The sequence below is a fragment of the Ascaphus truei genome, chromosome 2 (genome assembly GCF_040206685.1).
Source record: "Ascaphus truei isolate aAscTru1 chromosome 2, aAscTru1.hap1, whole genome shotgun sequence".
NCBI lineage: Eukaryota > Metazoa > Chordata > Amphibia > Anura > Ascaphidae > Ascaphus > Ascaphus truei.
This window is the reverse complement of record NC_134484.1, coordinates 436,866,894-436,886,519: the sequence shown is the minus strand read 5'-3', so window position 1 is coordinate 436,886,519 and position 19,626 is coordinate 436,866,894. Positions and strand designations below refer to the sequence as shown.

Below are 19,626 nucleotides of genomic sequence, written 5' to 3'. Positions count from 1 at the left end.
TTTATCTAGCCCCTCTTCCCCCCCCCCCCCCAATCGCAGATCAGGTCCCCTAAGGTGTTCTGGGATCTGGCTAGATGTCTCTGTGTGGTGCATACCTGCTGGCAACAGGAGGGCCTGAGTCTCCCGCGATGACATGGGGGATAACAGGAACAGGTTACTGGGGTGGATGCCTTCGTCTTTGTTCAATGGTGCAGCGCCTCCATCTATAGTAAGCCCCAGAAATGCGGGGTGGAATCCTTACCACAGAGATTCCCCACAGGGATGAGATATTCCAGTCTCACACAAGGATTATCTTTAAAAGCAGCAGTCTCTTTATTCTCTTGGGCAGCAGCAGCAGCCGACAGGTACAGTTGATGCACAGTCCACTAACTGTTCTCCCTTGTGATGTTCCCTGCCGCCACTCTGGACCCAAAGGGCATCCAGAGTGGGGCTAGCTCTTCCCTCACCCCCTAAGCAGGGTGAGAGGTATTTGGTCCACCTCACTAACTATGGCTATAGCAGCTCTACTCAGGAGCTGTTCACTCCTCTGCTTCCTAACTCTATCACTACTGTCAGACTGAACAGAACACAACAGAACACTAAAAAGGAAATGCACTGCTCTTTTATGATCTCAGCAGGCACCGCCCCTGTGTCTCTTGCTTTGACACAGGGTCAGGTGACCTACCTCCACCACTCAGGGCAAGTGCTTGAAGTGGGGGAAACCCATGATAACTCCTGGAAACCTGCCCTTACCAGGGATTATACCAGGAGGAGGATAGAACTATAGCCCCATTTCTTACCAGAGCTACATTTACAAACGGTGAAAAACAATACTGGGGCCACACAGTGACTGGAGAAGTGAATTATGAGAGAGTGTTATTGGTATCTGAGAGAAGAGAAGAGTGGAGCAAAAAAAGGAGGTAAACCAATAGTGTAATATGTCAAAAAGAATAAATATATTTCTAAAAGCTGGGTGTCACTCAGAGAAACTCAGGCAGAGCAATGATGAACCAAGCAGGACTTCAGATCCCACCGTGGTCGCTCCGTTTACTCGTGTCAGTTAGTTTGGTAGCTGATTCAAAGGCTGAGATTATAGTAGGGGCGCGCGCAACGGAGCGCTTGGTATTGCACGCGCCTGTCGCTCAAGTGATCCCTGTACTCAGCTCCGAGGTGATTTGAAGGCGATGGGGAGGCGTGGCGGACGCGTCACAAGGCTGGTTCACCCACATTGGCTTAACCACTCACGTGATGCGGCCTTCGCACGAAAAGACAATTTTTGTTGTCTTTTTCGCACCACTATAATCACGGCCTAAATTCTTCAAGCTGCAGTTTCACTGCCTGTGTGCTCCCAGGCGGAATTCCAGCCGACTCCACCCCCTTCGATCAAGCGTCTGTTGCATGCGTCTCAGGATCTGTGCTTCAAATCTCGCTATCAGACGGAAATTTCCTGTGTTTTTCCAGCAATCATTTGGTCACCTGACTACTTGGCTGTCCGATTAACTATAAACTTCCTTCTTGCAATGCGTCTCGCCAGATATACGGTCTCCATCAGGGCAATAGCCCAAATCCAGAACTCGCGTCTTTATAGTCCCATTAATCTACCCTAACTCCTCCGACCTCTTACATCACAGTGAACCTCCATCAGTACCAACGATCAGATCCATCTCACCCTCTCGACATATTCTTATATATACAATCATATCATTCTTATACACCCATAATTAAAATCCTAAGTACATAACTAAATATACCACACATACACCACTTTATTACTTGGTGCTATACCACTCTATATTTTTACATAAAATGTACAGGACACAGATCAATACATAAAACTGTAACCAACATAACGAATCGCATTGGAAAAAAGGAAGTTCAGAGTTAATCGGAACCGAGCAGTGAGATGATTGGATGATTGCTGGAAGACTCAGGAAATCTCCACCTGATAGCGAGGTTTGAAGCACAGATCCCGAGACGCATACAGTACGATGAATGCTTGATAGCAGGAGGTGGTGTCGGCTGGAACTCCGCCTGAGAGCACAAAGGCAGAGGAGCTGCAGCTTGGAGCATTTAGAATCAGCCACCAAACCGACCGATATGAGTGAACGGAAGCATCCATGGAGGGATCGGACGGCCTCCTTGGTTCATTGTTGCTCTGTCTGATTTTCTTGTTTGTTTGCGAGACCTTGTATACCTTTTAGTAATATATTTGTACTTTTTGACATATTACACTATTGGTCTCCCCTTCTCTCCCTTCAGTGTTTTAGGTTATATGGTGTATTGTCTGAGCTATGTTTGTTCTGTTTGTCTTGTATGTTATAGTACTATAGAGCAGGGGCGCGCAAACTTATTTTCCTGCGCCCCCCCCCCCTGCTTTGCTCCCTCCGTTCCTGCACCCGCCTACCCCCCCTTACCTCACGCGGCAGCATTTAGTTCCTCTGATGTCACGTGACCTGCTGCGTTATTCAACACCGCGTTACCATGGCAACCGTGACGTCACATGACCCCGCGGCGTCAATGGTCACACGTCCCGGATCCGGCTGAACCTCGGTAAGTAGGAGGTTGCAGGGGCCTCGAGCGGTCCCCCAGCATTTAATTGAAATGCCTTGGGGAAGAGCGTGGGGCCTCTGCAACCGCCCCCGTGCACCCCCCAAAAAATCTTGCATCCCCCAGTTTGCGCACTGCTGCAATAGAGTAGCGCGCTCTTTTTTTACTGCTTTTTTTGCTCTATTGGAGGGCAATTGAGCGTGCTGCACCAATAGCTTTTGTAATTTGTAGTTTGCTGCTATATGTTTGACTCACTGTTTATTTTAGGGCAAGTGTTTTAGGATATGTTTAAAGGAGTAATCCATGCAATATCCTACATGTGTTTTTGTTATAATAAATCAGTTCTGTAGTATTAGATAATACTTACTACATTAAAAAATATATATATATCATTCCAATCTTAATGACATTTTAAATTAATTTTAATATAATGAACATCCCATGAATCCTACAGCAGATTTTAACACACTTCCCCAGCAGTGCAAGATCTTTGTAACACTTTTCTGTTTGTGATAATTGGTTGCCAATGTTCCCAGCAGTTTGAGCTGCAAACTGTAACAATAGATAATGTCACCTTAGTCATATACAAACACATTGTAGCTGCTGAGTTACACTGACTGAAGGATTAATTGAAACTGAAAGGCAGCCATTTAGTGAACCCTGAGAAGCAGGATGTTTGCTGATCAATTAAGGGAGAATGAATTGATCAGCAGCTTAGATAATTAGTTTTCGACAAAGATAATCAAAGGCTGCATATATTAAAAAATATATACATATTTTTGTTCTAAGTGCTGCTTGCACTGCCTCTAACATGAGACACACTTCTCTTGCATGCCGGATGGTGGGGTGATGTGCTGCAGAGCAGCCGATAAGATGATCTTTCCTACATCACCCACTTATAAACCAAGTATTCACAGGTTACATTGCACCTACGGGACTGCTCTTTCCCCCTAAAGGGAAGTACCACTCTTATGTGGGAACAGGCCCAGAAGGTCTAAGTGCCCGAGACGTAGCCGCCCCCCCCACCCCCCTGATTTTTGGATTGTGTTTTCCTTTTATGTGTTGTTGCCTTTTTGGCAGTGTGTAGCACCTTTTTACTGCACTTCCCCAGTCCTCCTGGGTATACCCCTCTCTGGGGGAGTATGTGCCTAGGTGGCTACATCCTGACAGTGCCCTGTGTAATATGCTCTGTTTCTGGAATTGTTTTGCTCCCTTTGCATTAAATTGCTTTGAGCGTGACCACCATTAGCCGTTTATGAGTGCTGCAGGTACCCTTTTATGTTTGCCTCTTTAATATAGCTACTGCAGAGGATTGATGTAGATCAATACTTGCACCGTTGGATATAGAGCTTGGTAACGTGTGTGGTTGAAACATTTGCTAGAATTTTTCGCATAGGATTGCCTGATTTCGAGCGAGGCTACTTACAGGGCAGCGCTACGAATACTTCGCTTTTTTATTTCCTTGTTCTGTCATATGACACATTTAGCATTGGGAGACACCTTGCAACCCATTAACTTGAATGGGCCGTAAGGTGGGTTCCAGGTTCAGAAGGTGCCCTTTGCTAGAAGGCTGCTTGATAAATATGGCCCTTAATGCCTTGGCAAAAAGAATCCGCACTTAAAATAATACAACAGAGCAGAGCAGCCCACACACTCATTCAGTTTGCTTTCAGTCAAGAAGGTATGTCACTGACATACTGATAATATTCGTATAACTGCATTTATTTTGTTTTATTTGTTAAGTACACCAGGACCACCTGTATACTGTAGAATTTGCATGCCTGGTATGAAGTTTTTATGCAAAGGCAGAACTATTACGCATAGTTATTCCGCCAAGAATTGCTAGTTGCCACTAGATAAATACAATTATATTTCTGTTAAACTGTTCCAAATGTTACATTTTGTCCACATAATTGTATTATCACTCGTTCACTAACGGAACAAAAAGCCAAGGGTAAATAAGCACATAGCTGTAATGATTGTGTTTCTGCCCCCACTGTTCTGCAGGTGATTGAATGGTTTTGGTTACAATAGAAGACCGTGAAGCAGAAAAAGTTTGGCCTTTAGACTAATCACTCCGCACAGTTGCTATCTTCCAGTGGTAATACAAGACTTTCTGTGTCCACAGCTTTAATGGAATAGAGAGAGAGTGATAATAACCAATGAATTACAGCTGAACTTGATGCCAAATATTTCTTGTTGCTAAGGTATGCATAATATGCAAGAAATTGATAGAAATAGCACTGAATCTAATCATTAATGCTTTAAAAAATAAATTATATATATATCATGTACAACAAATTACTTGTCAATTGTCTTCATAAAGTTTTACTTACATTCTAGAGCAATAAGATGTAGAGTGGTCTTGCAATTAAATAATTGCCAAAGAAGATGATGCTATATTACTATTATTATCATTTATTAGTAAAGCAGCAACAAATTCCACAGCGCGGTACAATGGAAGTACAGAGATTTGATATTGATATAAACAGAGCTACATACTGTACAGTACAATTACAAATAAAGGAAACCATGCACAAACAGATAGGTAATGAGTAGAGACAGGCAGGTTCCTTGTGTCTGCGGATTTCCGCTAATCAATCTCAATAAGGGCGACTCGCCTTCTCCGGATTTAAAATATATATAATTGACAATCCAATCCGCAATCCTTTGGAAGGATTTTAGAATACAATCACCGGATTTTACAATCCGTTGGGAGGATTCTTAAAAATCCCTCAACGGATTGTGGAATCCACGGATTGGGTTCTACAAATCCGTCAACAGATTGTATCCCAAAGCGGTTTTTGATTAATCAGCACAGATTGAAACAAACAATTTGTCAACTGATTTTACACTGCTTAACAGATTTTGAATGGAAAGCTATGGAGATTCCAAGAAACAGATTGACTGTTTAGTCCATCTCTAGAACTGAGGGTCCTGCTCGTTAGAGCTTACAGTCTAGAGTGGATGAGAGACAATGTTGAAACAAAAGGTAAAGTGGCTGCTCATTGTGGGATGGAATCAACCTCAAGTTGAAGTATGGTCCAGCCAGACTGCTTATCCCATTAGGGTGGGGATGTTAGGGGTTGTTACATAGTGTGGCGATTGGTCGAGCCGCAAAGCTAGTCCCAATAGGGTTGCAAGGGGGAGAGGGGGGAGTTGAATATTAGAGGTATGCCAGATTCCTTCCAGGCTTCAGTGTAAAGGGGAGTTTTCAGGGATTTTTCACATAACTTAAATATTAATAACTATTTATACAACACTTTTCTCCCAATGGGACTCAAAGCACTTCACAGTTACAAAAAGGGAAAGAAAAAAAACATTAAGGTTATAAAAGAGACCAAACAAAAGGAAAGATGCAATACAGGATTGGATGGTATTGTAGCTATTAATTGATGGACAGGTAGTGGATCATTAATTAAATACCTGGTTAAACTGGTAGGTCTTGAGCCTATTTTTATAGATTTCCAAAGAGGGGGCTTCTGGAACGGTAAGGCTGAGATTATACCAAGTGCTGCAAGGCGGCAGCGCTATTCTGTAACGTCACCCAGCGCTGCCCCCGGGCAGCAGCTTCATTATACCAGGGAGAGAGAGCAGGGGAGGCGTGGCCGTGAGCGGTTCGCCCTCACTGGCTGAACCGCTCACGTGACGCGGCCGTCGCAAGAAAAAAAACTCCTAAATCCTCTGTTTCTTCCCGAGCCGTCCGCTTTGCAGCACAGCTGCAGCGCGACCATCGCCAGCGGTATGAGCAGTGCCATAGGATTTTTTGCTTTTTGTTTTGGCGCTGCGTTGCGCCGCTATACGCGTATGTTTTGAGGTATAATTATGGCCCAAGAGGTGATTGCTTCAAAAAGTGGGAGCAGCGTGGCTAAAAGCTCGGGCGCCAGATCGAAGTGATGTTTAATGATGCCTCTACTAATGTGTGCTTGTGGTGTACTATGGATGGGAAAGATTAGTAATGGTGCATCTTATACCAGCAGTCCTGTAAAATGCAGCCATGTTCATATCCCGATGTAGCAGTATCTTCTAAACATAATGCTTTCTTTCTTTTCTAATTGTGGGATTTATTGCCGTTTATTCCATGTCTGCCATAGCAGACATTACAGAAGTCAATCTGCTGGCCATTTTAATCCTTTCATTGAATCCTGTTTATTAAGGGCTTTGTATCCCAGGAATAGAAGATAACATAAAGGACCCTGAAAACAGGGCTCAAGAGACAGGTATCGGCAATTCCAAATGAGAAATGTAGAGCAACGTGGACCGCTGCTATAAATGTGTCTGTTCTAATTATCACAGTCATTTTGAGCAAAAATCAAAGTTTAACCCTTTAGTGCCCGCTTTCCAACATTGCTGACAACTTGGGATAGAACAAGGTCGCTGCCATGAAAGGTCCATATGGGACCTGAAACGTTGTCTTTCCACTGTTCTTGGCTATCATACTACATGGAGAACTTCATTATGAACTTGTGAGTAGAGCTCTATTTTGAAACTCTGTGTTAGAAGAGACCTGCACTTGGAAGAAATTGTGTGTTGTGTTGGCTGCAGAAGCAGGATTCTCCTCGCCTGAAACAGTTTCCCCGCACTTTGGAATGCTGTGCACTAACTCTAAGCACTTCTGGGTTTCCATTTGGAATACATCAAGCTATTGGCAACAGCCAGAGATGCATTCCAAGTTGGGTAAAAGTAGTCTATGGTCCATAATGTATTATTTTAAACAAATCAAGGGTCATAGCATTGTTACAAGGTAACTGAGATGAAACACCAACTGGTAAAAAAAAAGTAATTACTTCTATATTAATTTGATCCGCACTATTCTCATGCAAATACACGTATGCATGGAGATGAATTTCTACTGAACTGGTGGTAACCTAGAGGTGACACAGCGGAAGGCTGGACAGGTTACTTGTTTAGGTTTAATTCATTAAATATATATATGCTACAGCTTCATATTATCTTTTATTTCTAAGGTGCCAGCGTACTCCACAGCAAAGTAAGTATATGGAAGGGACGACAAATAACACGGTATTACAAAACAAGTTAAACGGAGACCATAGTGTGTATGTGTTGTATGGGGGGTGGGGGACGGAAGCTGCTTAGCATGGGTTTAGCTATAATGTTCAGGCCGTTCTAGGGTGAAAGTAAAAGAAAAAGGCATCGGGAGAGTGTTTGACAGTCCTCCTTCAAAAAGTGCGTTTAGGGAACTTTTAAATCTATACCCTGTATGGTAGGGGAGAGTGATCGTGCATGGATGGGAATTTCAGAGTTGTGGGGTAGCACAGAATGTTTTGTAGGCGGGATTGATAGGAACTAATGAGGAAGATGGAGTACTTGGAAGTTCGGTCAGAAAAGTGGAGAGGAGCGGTTCTATGTATAGCTTTGCAGGTGAGCACAAGTGTCAAGGGCATCTGGAGTTTGTACTGGAGGAGTAGAAAATGTAGAGAGCTGCTTCTTTTAAGAGGTGAATTTTCAGCTGGGCTTTGAATGTAGGAAGTGAAGGTGCTTGACGAATATTGAGTGGAAGAGCGGTCCATAGGTAGGGAGAGATTAGTGAAAAAGGTTTAAGACAGGACAGGGCTGTAGCTGTGCAAAGGTGAGAAAACTGTGGGTTGAATGGAAGAGAAGAATAGGGGTGCAACTAGATATCACAGTAGAGATATATGGAGGTGTAGATCCTTAAAAGAAAGGAAGAGAATTGAGGGGATGGTATCATTTTGGGAAAGGATAAACAAGAGAAAACTATTGTATAGGGAGGTGGCCAAGTCTGGGCAGAAGAGGGTGGAAAGAGGAGGGTTTGTCGAAAGGTAGAGCTTAGAATAACAATGTTCATCCCCAGAGAAGAATGCACCCCAGTAACGGAGGGCCAGATATACTAAACGATGCTACAATGTTGTGCACATTATCAGTGGCTGACAAATCACCAAAAAATCTACTCGCCACACAAAAAAATCTACTCGCCACCTAGTACCAAACATGTGCTGCTTGGGCCAATATTTACTCGCCCGGGGGTTAAATCCACTCGCCCGGGGCGAGCAAATGTATAGGTTTGTCGAACACTGCACATTATGGCCCATGCACCTGAATAAGCCAATAAGGTGCTCTAAGATTTTCAATGATTAATAAACGTCAACCCTTAACATCAAAGCCAGCAAATTCCAATTCTGGGCTGTTTCTAAGCGAGTTTTTTTTTTTTAACAATCTTTTCCCTGGTGTGATTCTTGGCATCCATTGAATTACCTGATTACCAAGGATATATTTATTCTATAGGCGGTGTAAAGTCATAAGATACCTAATAATGTGTCTTGAGGCTTAGTAAATATAGCCCTCAATGTCTCTAATTTTATCCTATTATCCCTCCACAAGCCTTTTAAGTCCTTAAGCCCGACCCCATCCCTGACTGGCCAATGCAGCCAAGCCCTCAGCTTCTGATTGGTCCGTGAGCAGCCTCCGGTCTGTGATTGGTTGCCAGATCTTCTACCATGCTTTCCTATGGAAGCTAGAAAAAGGGAACCTGATCCGCGCTCCACAGCTCACCCGGATTCGGTCGTGCAGATCTAAGTGGTGTGCTCCGACGCCGTGCCGGAGATACCCGAAGGAGGATCGGAGAGCCCTAGGATGCGTGACATTTGAACCTGCTTTGTGATACGAGACTGAAGATGAGCCAGAGAAGCCAAGAGCAGGACTTTCAGCGGGAAATTTAAAAGTGTTCTGCCATGAATCACACCAGAGGGGTCTAGACCAGGGGTGCGCAGACTTTTCCCCCTGCATGCTGTCCCCCCCCCTTACGTTGGCTCCGGCGTCAAATGAGTCATGTGCCGTCACATTGCCATGGCAAAGCGTCGCTGGAAGCAAAGGTAAGCGAGTTAGAGGCCTCGCACGGTCCCCCAGCGTTTAATTTAAATGCCATGGGGAAGACCTTGCGCGGGACCTCTGTAACCGCCGTGCGCCCCAGTTTGTGCACCCCTGGTCTAGATGGTCCCTATTCCATCGGAGAGTGGAAGCAAGCCCTCGGTAAGCCTTTGATGGGGTCCTCCGCCTCTAACCAGCCAGGATTCTCCCTTTATGCCCTGTTTTCTAGCGTTTAGCTCGGATTGTATTTTTGTGCTGTGCTTTATTGGGCTGCTTTGCCCTGTCTGGTACCTTGGTGCCTGGATTAAGTTCTGGTCGCCTTTGACACCCTTTTTTCCACAGGAGCTTGTAACACACTGACTTTTTTGTTTACTAAAAACATTACAATAAATACTATGATTATTAAATCAGGAACAGGAATTCAAATAGATTTCACCCACTTCAAAGGTAATGTACTAAGCCTACAAAGTAGCTTTACATTTACTTATAGCATACTCATTACTTCTATCCTACTCATTACTTAATTTACAATAACTTTTAACTAACACAATTGACGTCTAAAGATGCACTTATGTGCGTATTGTACGTGTTTTCTTTGCACGCCCGTCTTCCTCCTCTTTGCACAACCTGAAGCCCAGAAGTAGGTGTATATAGGGCCATTTTGTAGGACGTGCCACCTGCTTGGGGAACTGCTGTGATATGGCCATTTTCCACAGAGGATTGGCAACTTTTAACCCCAAGTGTGCAACACGTGGAAATCTGAGCATCTTAACAGGAACTGCTGAATGGCGATGCCTAGTGCTAGGAATAGGGCTGAGGTGTATACACATACCTGGTGGTTGAGGCAGATAAGCGCCTATTAATTTTGATCGCTTCTTTTCATATCCTTTCTGCGTGATGTCACCTGCCAAAAACAGGGGAGGAAAAGTTGAAGCTTCATGAGGAACAGTATGGCTGCTTAACAAACTTTGGGGCCTATGCAGAGAGCAGCGCTATTTCGAAATTCACCATTTTTTGGAGAAAATCGCGCAGAAAGCAGCAGAAAATGTCGAGTTCCGAAAAACGCGCCAATTTTTCTTTTCTATTTGTAAAACTCGCCTCGCGGCTGGCGAGAACCTCAATCTCGCCAGTTTTAAAAATATCCGTATGCAGAGAGGCGCGAACGGCATCTAGCGGCTGTTCGCGCCAATAAAATGGCGCGATTGTCTCCTTTTTGCCTCGCCAGAAAAAACTGGCAAGAAGCTGCCGCTCGCGGCCATTGCAAAGGGGAAAAAAAGGCGCAAATTTGTTTTTACACGTTTCTGAAGCGCGCATCTCGCCAATTTAAACTCGCCACACGCATCCATGTTAAACATAGCAGAATTCGCACTTTTCTGCATATGGAGAATAAAACTCTCCAAAAAAGCTACTTTTTAATAAATTCGCCAATTTTAAAATTCGCTGCTCTCTGCATAGGCCCCTTTATGTTTTACAAATGCTGTTCTTGTTTCGCAGGTATGCAATGACAGTGCTGGGAACTGCAACGTACCAGCCATACCAGCGTAGTGGGGAATGTGAAGGAAAAGCCCTCTACAAGCCCCAATAAAGGAGGGTGCTCAGCATTACATAAAGTTACCACCCCACACACACACACACCACATGTTTTTCTGTATTACATGTTGAAATGCAAAGGCAGATTTCCAGACAAACATCAGGCTACTTATAGAATAGAAAAGGCTTCATCTTTTGCTCTCACTCTCAGGCTTTTAGAGAAGGCATTGGAGCTTCATTAAATCAATGCACAATGGCGCAGCTACACCAAGCAGTGGTAAGGAAAACATAAAAAAAGAGAAAAACAGCGCAAAAAAACCTCATGGTGTAGTATTTAAAGAATATTTATAGAATAAAAAAGGGTGATTATTGCACGTACATCAGGATAAAGCATATAACAACAGGACATGTTTTGGACATGTTACCACTCTTGGAAACTGCTCCGTGTAGGCTCACTGTCTCTCTGGATGGTCCTCTTATCTTCAATAACCGTCCCAGCAAGGGGTGCGCATTTCTTTAGGAATTCACCCCACAGTGTGAGTCTCTGGTCTCCGGCGGGTCACTCGGCGGGAAGTTCAAACCTCTGTGAGGGATCTCCCGTCAGCTGTGATTGCAACAAGCGCTGTGTTCACACAGGCCGTTCCGGGTTGAGCCGCAGTCGTCCTGACGTCATCAGACGGCGTCCTGGTCTCACTCCCGCCTGCTCGCGGATGTTGTAAGCGATGTAAGCGGTGAAAGTCCAAAAACATGTGCAGGAAATATGCTCTATGTATAAACCTCAGTGGGTATTGATAGGAATATAGATGGAACTCGCCCTCTCCTACGCGTTTCGTAATCGATACTTCTTCAGGGAATCGATTACGAAACGCGTAGGAGAGGGCGCGTGTTGCAATCACAGCTGACGGGAGATCCCTCACAGAGGTTTGAACTTCCCGCCGAGTGACCCGCCGGAGACCAGAGACTCACACTGTGGGGTGAATTCCTAAAGAAATGCGCACCCCTTGCTGGGACGGTTATTGAAGATAAGAGGACCATCCAGAGAGACAGTGAGCCTACACGGAGCAGTTTCCAAGAGTGGTAACATGTCCAAAACATGTCCTGTTGTTATATGCTTTATCCTGATGTACGTGCAATAATCACCCTTTTTTATTCTATAAATATTCTTTAAATACTACACCATGAGGTTTTTTTGCGCTGTTTTTCTCTTTTTTCTGTATTAGTTGGACAGCTGAGCCATCCCCCAGAAACTGCAGCATAAAACCTCCCTATTAAGGTTGTATATTAATCTGTTCACAATAACACTTAACCTATATATATCACTAATGAGCGCATTATCTGTTTTATTCACAGTAAGGAAAACATGCCTGCTAGTGGATCAAATATTTACTCATTTTGGAGATAACACGTGCAGTTTTCCTTACCAATGCTTGATTTATCTGGGCCATTGTGCATTAACTTTTTGTTGACTGAGCCACTGATTGTGCCACCTGTGCTGAAGCGGGAATGTCCCGAAAACGTAACCTGTTGGTAGCCCTCGAGTACTGGAGTTGGCCACCCCTGGTTTATATCATACACAATGTCAAGATACAGCACGAATGCTAGAGAGGGGGTGTTATAACCAGGGACATATTGTATTCACTTGAAATTAAACCATTAACGTTAATTCACTGGGACATCTCGTTCTTTCTGCGGGGGGCAGTGACTGGCTACTGCAGCTACCCAAGTTTGTTTATTAATTTCTATCCAACAGACCTCTATTCTACAAAAGCTGTGAAGATAAATCCCAGTTTAGATTTGTAATTATTTTTTACTAGCAAAGTCCCAGCTGAAAAACAGAAGCAGACTGGCACCGCGCATCTGGCAGCAAAGGAGTGATGGGAGGCAGAAAAACAACCGTCAGGAAGGGGATTGTGCTAGTTTAAAGTGTTAAAAAGAACTGGGACGGTTTAATATTTCAAAAGGCAACATGCAAGAATAAATCACTGCCCACATTTCCAGCATGCGGCAATACCGACACATCATATGCTTTACTTTGCATGGCATTTATTCCCATCCATCTCTACAGGGTGGCAGATATGTCACTGCTTTGTTCTTCCAGATCTCATTCACGCATATAGAGAGCTCGGAAATCCTCTCTCCTCCCCCGGACTGTGTTGCAACAGCTTGGGCGATTTTTGAAACGAGCAAGAAGGGAGCGGACAATATATATGTTTCATTCAAAAATGTATCTCGTGACAAAAGCAACTTATCCCCTTTGTTGAGAAGAGCGGATTGATCTTCAAACTGTCGCTGGTGACTGGAGTCGGGTACTGCGGGGCTTACAACTCCTGTACTCAGTGCCGCAGCTGCACATCAAGAACGAACAATGCAAACCAGGCCAATTACTATCTTTGAACTCAAAATGGTTCTTGCAATCTAAAGGGTTCCCTGCAATGTATAGGTCATTTGAAAATGATACCATAAACAGAAGAATTTACAATGTATCCGATCTCAGACGCGCTATTAGAGACAATAATTTGGGTTCGTTACAATGCATCTGATCTGAGACGCGCTATTAGAGAGGGTTGGGGTTCCTTACAATGCATCTGATCTCAGACGCACTATTAGAGAGGGTTGGGGTTCCTTACAATGCATCTGATCTCAGGCACGCTATTAGAGAGGGTTGGGGTTCCTTACAATGCATCTGATCTCAGACGCTCTATTAGAGAGGGTTGGGGTTCCTTACAATGCATCTAATCTCAGACGCACTATTAGAGAGGGTTGGGGTTCCTTACAATGCATCTTATCTCAGACGCTCTATTAGAGAGGGTTGGGGTTCCTTACAATGCATCTTATCTCAGACGCTCTATTAGAGAGGGTTGGGGTTCCTTACAATGCATCTTATCGCAGACGCTCTATTAGAGAGGGTTGGGGTTCCTTACAATGCATCTGATCTCAGACACGCTATTAGAGCGAGTTGGGATACTGATACATTTTGTATATAATTATAGGGTTCCTTCACAACAACAAAAAAGGTTGGAAACCACTGTTCTAGTATATAACAACCACGGACCAAAATCAGTGGTATTTGGGGTCTCCAGACACAAAATAAATGTTGTTTTTATGGAATTTTTAAGAAGTGAAACTCCATTGAAGTCTTTGAGCCTGCAGATGCTAAAAAAAAACCCAGCAAGACTGATTCCAAATCAGTGACACTAACAGGATACACCAGTGAGAGTCTGTCATGTTTCTCTGTAGATAAAGATTTTGTTTTTCATGTTGCGCTGACTATATACGGTACTTTACAGCATTTTGAAGTAGAAGCACACAGACGATGCACAATACAGGAGAAATAAAGAGGTTATAACTGAAGGAGAGAGACGGACTGGAAGAGTAGGCGTAGCAGGGGTGCATTATGGATCTCGGTGTGTAACTGAAATGGAGAGTTGAGTTCTGTGACAGGTCCATCTGCACATTAACCTAAATGTATTTAGCACATCATCCAGTTTAGTCTTATTCAGGGACATGTGTTTGTTACATAGTTACATAGTAGATGAGGTTGAAAAAATAGACATACGTCCATCAAGTTCGACCTGTGCTAAATTTAGACGGTAGATTCTTATCCTATATTTATAGTTACAGCATATTGATCCAGAGGAAGGAAAATTAAATAAAACCAGTGAAATATCATCCAATGATATCTCATAAGGGGAAACATAAATTCCTTCTTGACTCCAAATATTGGCAATCAGATTACTCCCTGGGTCAACATCCTTCCAATGTTTACTTATTTGGTATATCCTTGTATACCTTTCCTTTTAAAAAGATGTCCAACATTTTTTTGAAGATATACAGCTCAACTCCGTTATAGTGCGATCCGCTATAATGCGGTTTGAGCGTGGACCCTGAATACACACTGCACACTGCACACTGCACACTGCACACTGCACACACTCACAGCCCCAACCCCCCCCCCCTCTCCCCTACCTTTGGTGTCAGCTGCTGGGGCATCATGGGGCTGCTGGTGGGGTTAGGTGCTGGGCGGGGGGGGATCAGTGCGGGGCTGAGGGATTGGTGCGGGGATCGGTGCGGGGCTAGGGGATTGGTGCGGGGGAAATTGGTGTAGGATGGTGCGGAGCTGCTGGGGGAAGTGAGGCTGCTAAGGGGTGTGGGGAATGCTGGGAGAAGTATGGTGGCTGCTAAGGGACGTGTAAGGCTAGGGGACGTGTAGGGCTGGGGCACGTGTAGGGTTGGGGGACGTGTAGGGCTGCCAGCGCCTCACTCCACCTCTTCCCCCCTCCTCCCGATCGGGTGCATGTTGCCATTTTTTTTTTTAAATAGTGCAACCCCAGTTATAGTGCGGTCGGATCGGGTGGCCCTCGGGTCGCACTATAACGGGGTTGAGCTGTATATTGTATCTGCCCTCTCAGACTCCATGGGTAATGAATTCCACATTGTAACTGCCCGTACTGTAAAGAACCATTTCCTTTGTTGCTGGTGAAATCTCCTTTCCTCCAACCTTAAGGGATGTCCCCGAGTCCTTAGTACTGCCCTTGGATGAATTTTATTTCTTTATAATGTTTTACCAGGAAGGAATAATACACCTCTCGTTTTCAAGTATGTCCTGGGCACAGAGTTATAATGACAGATACATGTTACAAATACATAGTTACATTAAGTGAGCAGGGTTATACATTATATACAAGACATTCCATGCGCAGTAAAAGATAATATATGTTATACTGTAGGCGCATGTAACAGTTACAGACCAGATTAAAATGTGAGGCAGCTTTGAAAGAACTTAGACAGGTAGAACTTAGAATAGTTTGTTTGAAACTCCTTGTTCTGCCCCCGAAATATACTGTATTTGTATATAGTTATCATATCCCCTCTTAGACGCCTCTTTTCTAATGTAAACAAATCTAATTTTGCTGGCCTCTCCTCATAAATCAGATTATCCAGCCCCTTTATTAATGTGGTGGCTTTTCTCTGCACTCTTTCTAACTCCATAATGTCTTTTCTATTGCATGGTGCCCAAAACTAATCTATATTCAAGGTGTGGTCTTATTATTACTTTATAGAGGGGCAGAATTATGTTTATTTCCCTTCCATCCATTGCCAGTTTAATGCATGGTAATATCTTGTTTGCCTTTGCAGCTATTGTATGACATTGGGCTCTATTGCTAAACCTGCTGCCTACAAGCACTCCTAAATCCTTCTCCATCAAGGGTTCTCCCAATTTATCTCCATTTAATTTGTAAATTGGCTGTTTATTATTGTTGGTTTTATGTGGTATTTACAAATTAGAGGATTAGAGGATAAACTGATATTTAGGCAAATTATTTTTATATATACATTTTTATGCTTGTGTGATAATACAAAGTGTTAAACACTTTGTATTATCACACAAGCATAAAAATGTATATATAAAAATAATTATCCTGGAGAGCACCATGATAATGCACTTTCTGTAGAGGACTTGCTGACTCTGTATCAGTTTATCCTCTAATGCAGGAGTGAGCAAACTTTTTAGGCCGAGCCCCCCTTTTAATCCATGAAATTTCTCGGGCCCCCCCCCCGTCTGATCAAAATCACATTAAAAAAAAACCTTTATTAAACGGTATACAATGTAAATACAAATATGTCTAAGGCCGCGCGTATAGTGCCCGCGACGGAGACGCTAACAAAAGTTGTATTTCGCTTTGCGGCGGCAGTGCGGGCGACCTGGCCATTGATTGGTTCAGGGGCTGTCACATGAGGCGACAGCCCCTGAAAAATCAAATATTGCCGGCTTCAAAAAATCGCATCGCCACGTCACGCTTACTATAAGCACACGCGGCAGCGACAATGCATTTTTCAGATGACGTCGCGTCGCCGGCACTATAAGCGCAGCTTAAATACATACATACTTCAACAGCTCGCTCTTGCAAAATTAGACTGCGTCCACACTGCCGCTGAGAGCGGTGACATCACCAACTCTCCAAGCATGAGCACAGGGTGTCCTGCATAATTTTGCAAGCACGAGTGGGGAAGTGTTTACACTTTTTTTACCTTAATTCTGTACATTCATAGTATGAGTGATAAAGTGGCAGCCGACCCTTCCACTTGCAGAGGATCGCAGCTAGGCAGGTTGCCAGCGGAGGAGAGCAGCAACACAGCGTTATTGTAGGGCAGACACCGGAGGGAGGGGCGTTTGACATCACAGGGCTCGCGCGTGCTCCTCCCCCGTACCTCCGAATTATGTGACCGCCACCTGCACTATTCTGTTCGGCCGCGCGCGCACATCTTTTTCGCCTGCGCAGCCAGGTTTTGCCGCACGCGCCCCGCCTAAATAATCTTGCGCCGGGGCGACCCCCCTCAGATTGTGCACCGCTGCATTCAATCACCACCAACACACAGACACAATACACACTGCAGTCATATATATACACATATATATATATATATATATATATATATATATATATATATATATATATATATATATATATATATATATATATATATATATATATATACACACACACACACACATATACACATATATACATATATATATATATATATATACACATATACATACACACACATATACACATATACATACATACACACACACACACACACACACATACACACACACACACACACACACACATACATACATACATACATATACACACACATAAATACATATACATATACACACACACATACATATACACATACATACACACACACACACACACACACATACATACATATACACACACATAAATACATATACACACACACACACACACACACACACACACACTACCTGGGGGAGGGAGTAACTAAACCTGCTCCGGTCCCCCCATGTGCTGCAGAAAACGGGCGGGTAACAGACAGGAGGAGGAGGGCTTGTCTGTGTGCAGGGAAGGCCCCGCAGCAAGGCCCCGCCCCCTCTGCAGGCAGACACAGCATAGAAGCAGCAGCAGCAGCAGTCTCTGCACGGAGCTTCTGGCCCCGCCCCCTCTGACACAAACAGCAGGGAAGCAGCCTGTGTACGGAGCTTCTGGCCGCCCGTGCACAGCTATGCCCGCCCCCAGGTTTCCCCGCACTCAGCCCGCGCCCCCCCTACATAATCTTGCGCCCCCCCAAGGGGGCGCGACCCCCAGTTTGCGCACCGCTGCTCTAATGTGTAAATATTTACTATGTAGTACATACACTGGCGACACACTTTATTCGAGCTCGGCTAGTCCCACGAATTCGGGTATACCCGGGTGTATTGAGGTTTGTGACTGTTTTCTGCCCGAGTGCATTGAGGTATTTTCCAGGCAGGGATTGAAGCATTTTATTCCCGCTGGCTGCAATACTGCACAGTATATATATATATATATATATATACTGCATTACAATTCATGAATTTATGCCATCTGGTAGACACGCGAAGCATTGCAGCCTATTAAATCCTAATCATTATCATTTAACAGATCAGCCGCCCGTCAGCCAGGCATGAACCCAGGCTGGGAAGGCAAACGCAACGGGGCTTGTCAGAGGTGAGGAGCGGCGCATTCCAGGTATCTGCCAGGTACATACTGGGTATTTGCTCGAATAAAGTGTGTCGGTGCAGTAGGTTGCACCCATTGTCATTCTGAGCAATAAGACATTTAAAAATGGTGAATATTCTTACAATTGTGAGCGGTGTATATATTGGTTGTATGGTTCTATGAGGTATCACAACCTATTAAAAATGTAGGGCTGTTACAGCTACTGATATTGCATACAGTATATAATGAGGCGTTCGGATAATCAGCAGTGAGGAACTAAGGGGGAATAGCAAATATGATGTCGCACAATGTCACAACATTTAATCTGTCAATGGTGGTTTTGATCTTGTAGTGTTAGGCCGTTAACCTTACAAATTATCAGTTTCTAATTCAAGGCTACCCTCATTAGATATAACATTTTGCTATACTGTAACTGTCTATTACATTCTGTGGTGTTTTCACAGAAAAAAAACCCCCCATCAGGAAATAATTAAATGTAGCAGAATAAACATGTATCCCCTTCTAATATTGCAGGCCATTCCTCACAATGTCATTATCACTTAATAGAGTTTATTGGTGATTTCTAAAATAAAGTTGCTGGAATTCAGCTCCCCCCTCACCCACCTCCCACCCCCCGTAACATAAGTGTCTTCAGTCTATATATTCATATGGAAGATGACTTACACGGACTTCCGGTATGGCGCTAAAGGGAGAGGACGCAAGGTACTAAGCTCCGGAGTGGCCCAAACACCCGTGCTGCATAAATCGCTGAGAAAATCAATAATAATACATTTAAAAAAACAATAATTTCCTGCGAACAGTGTCAGCAGTAGCGCGGCTCATGGACAGGCAAGTTACCAGAAGATCCTCAATGGCAACAGTCAGTGGAGAAGCCCCAGACATAAAAAAAAAAAAAAAAAGGCGGCTCTCCTAATATGGCGTCTGCATGCAGGGCAAAGGAACAGCGAGATAATAATCCTCCTTGGGGCTGGCCCACAGATGAAAGTGCGTAATATGATATAGAAAAAGAAAAAACGGTGTCTAGTATCAAACAGTAATACTGTGATGAATATAAATTCTCAGTGACTTCTACATTTACTCATATAACCTGGGTTGAGCATATTGCACTTGTGCGGAGCGACTTTAGTATACTGTAGAGCTGTACTCTGCGGTGACAACATTGTTAGGAGGCGGATCCAGGACGTGAACAAGG

The 19,626-nt window shown here is 43.9% G+C and overlaps 1 protein-coding gene across 6 annotated transcripts in view; it reads right to left on the bottom strand.

Annotated features, from left to right (window-relative positions):
• DIP2C (disco interacting protein 2 homolog C) overlaps window positions 1-19,626 on the bottom strand; it is a 492,820-nt gene that overhangs the window by 191,848 nt on the left and 281,346 nt on the right. For all 6 annotated transcript variants that reach the window (XM_075587807.1, XM_075587805.1, XM_075587809.1 and 3 more), the window contains one exon: window positions 10,205-10,276. In XM_075587807.1, the coding sequence (XP_075443922.1) occupies window positions 10,205-10,276 (72 nt within the window). The remainder of the gene's footprint in view (window positions 1-10,204; window positions 10,277-19,626) is intronic.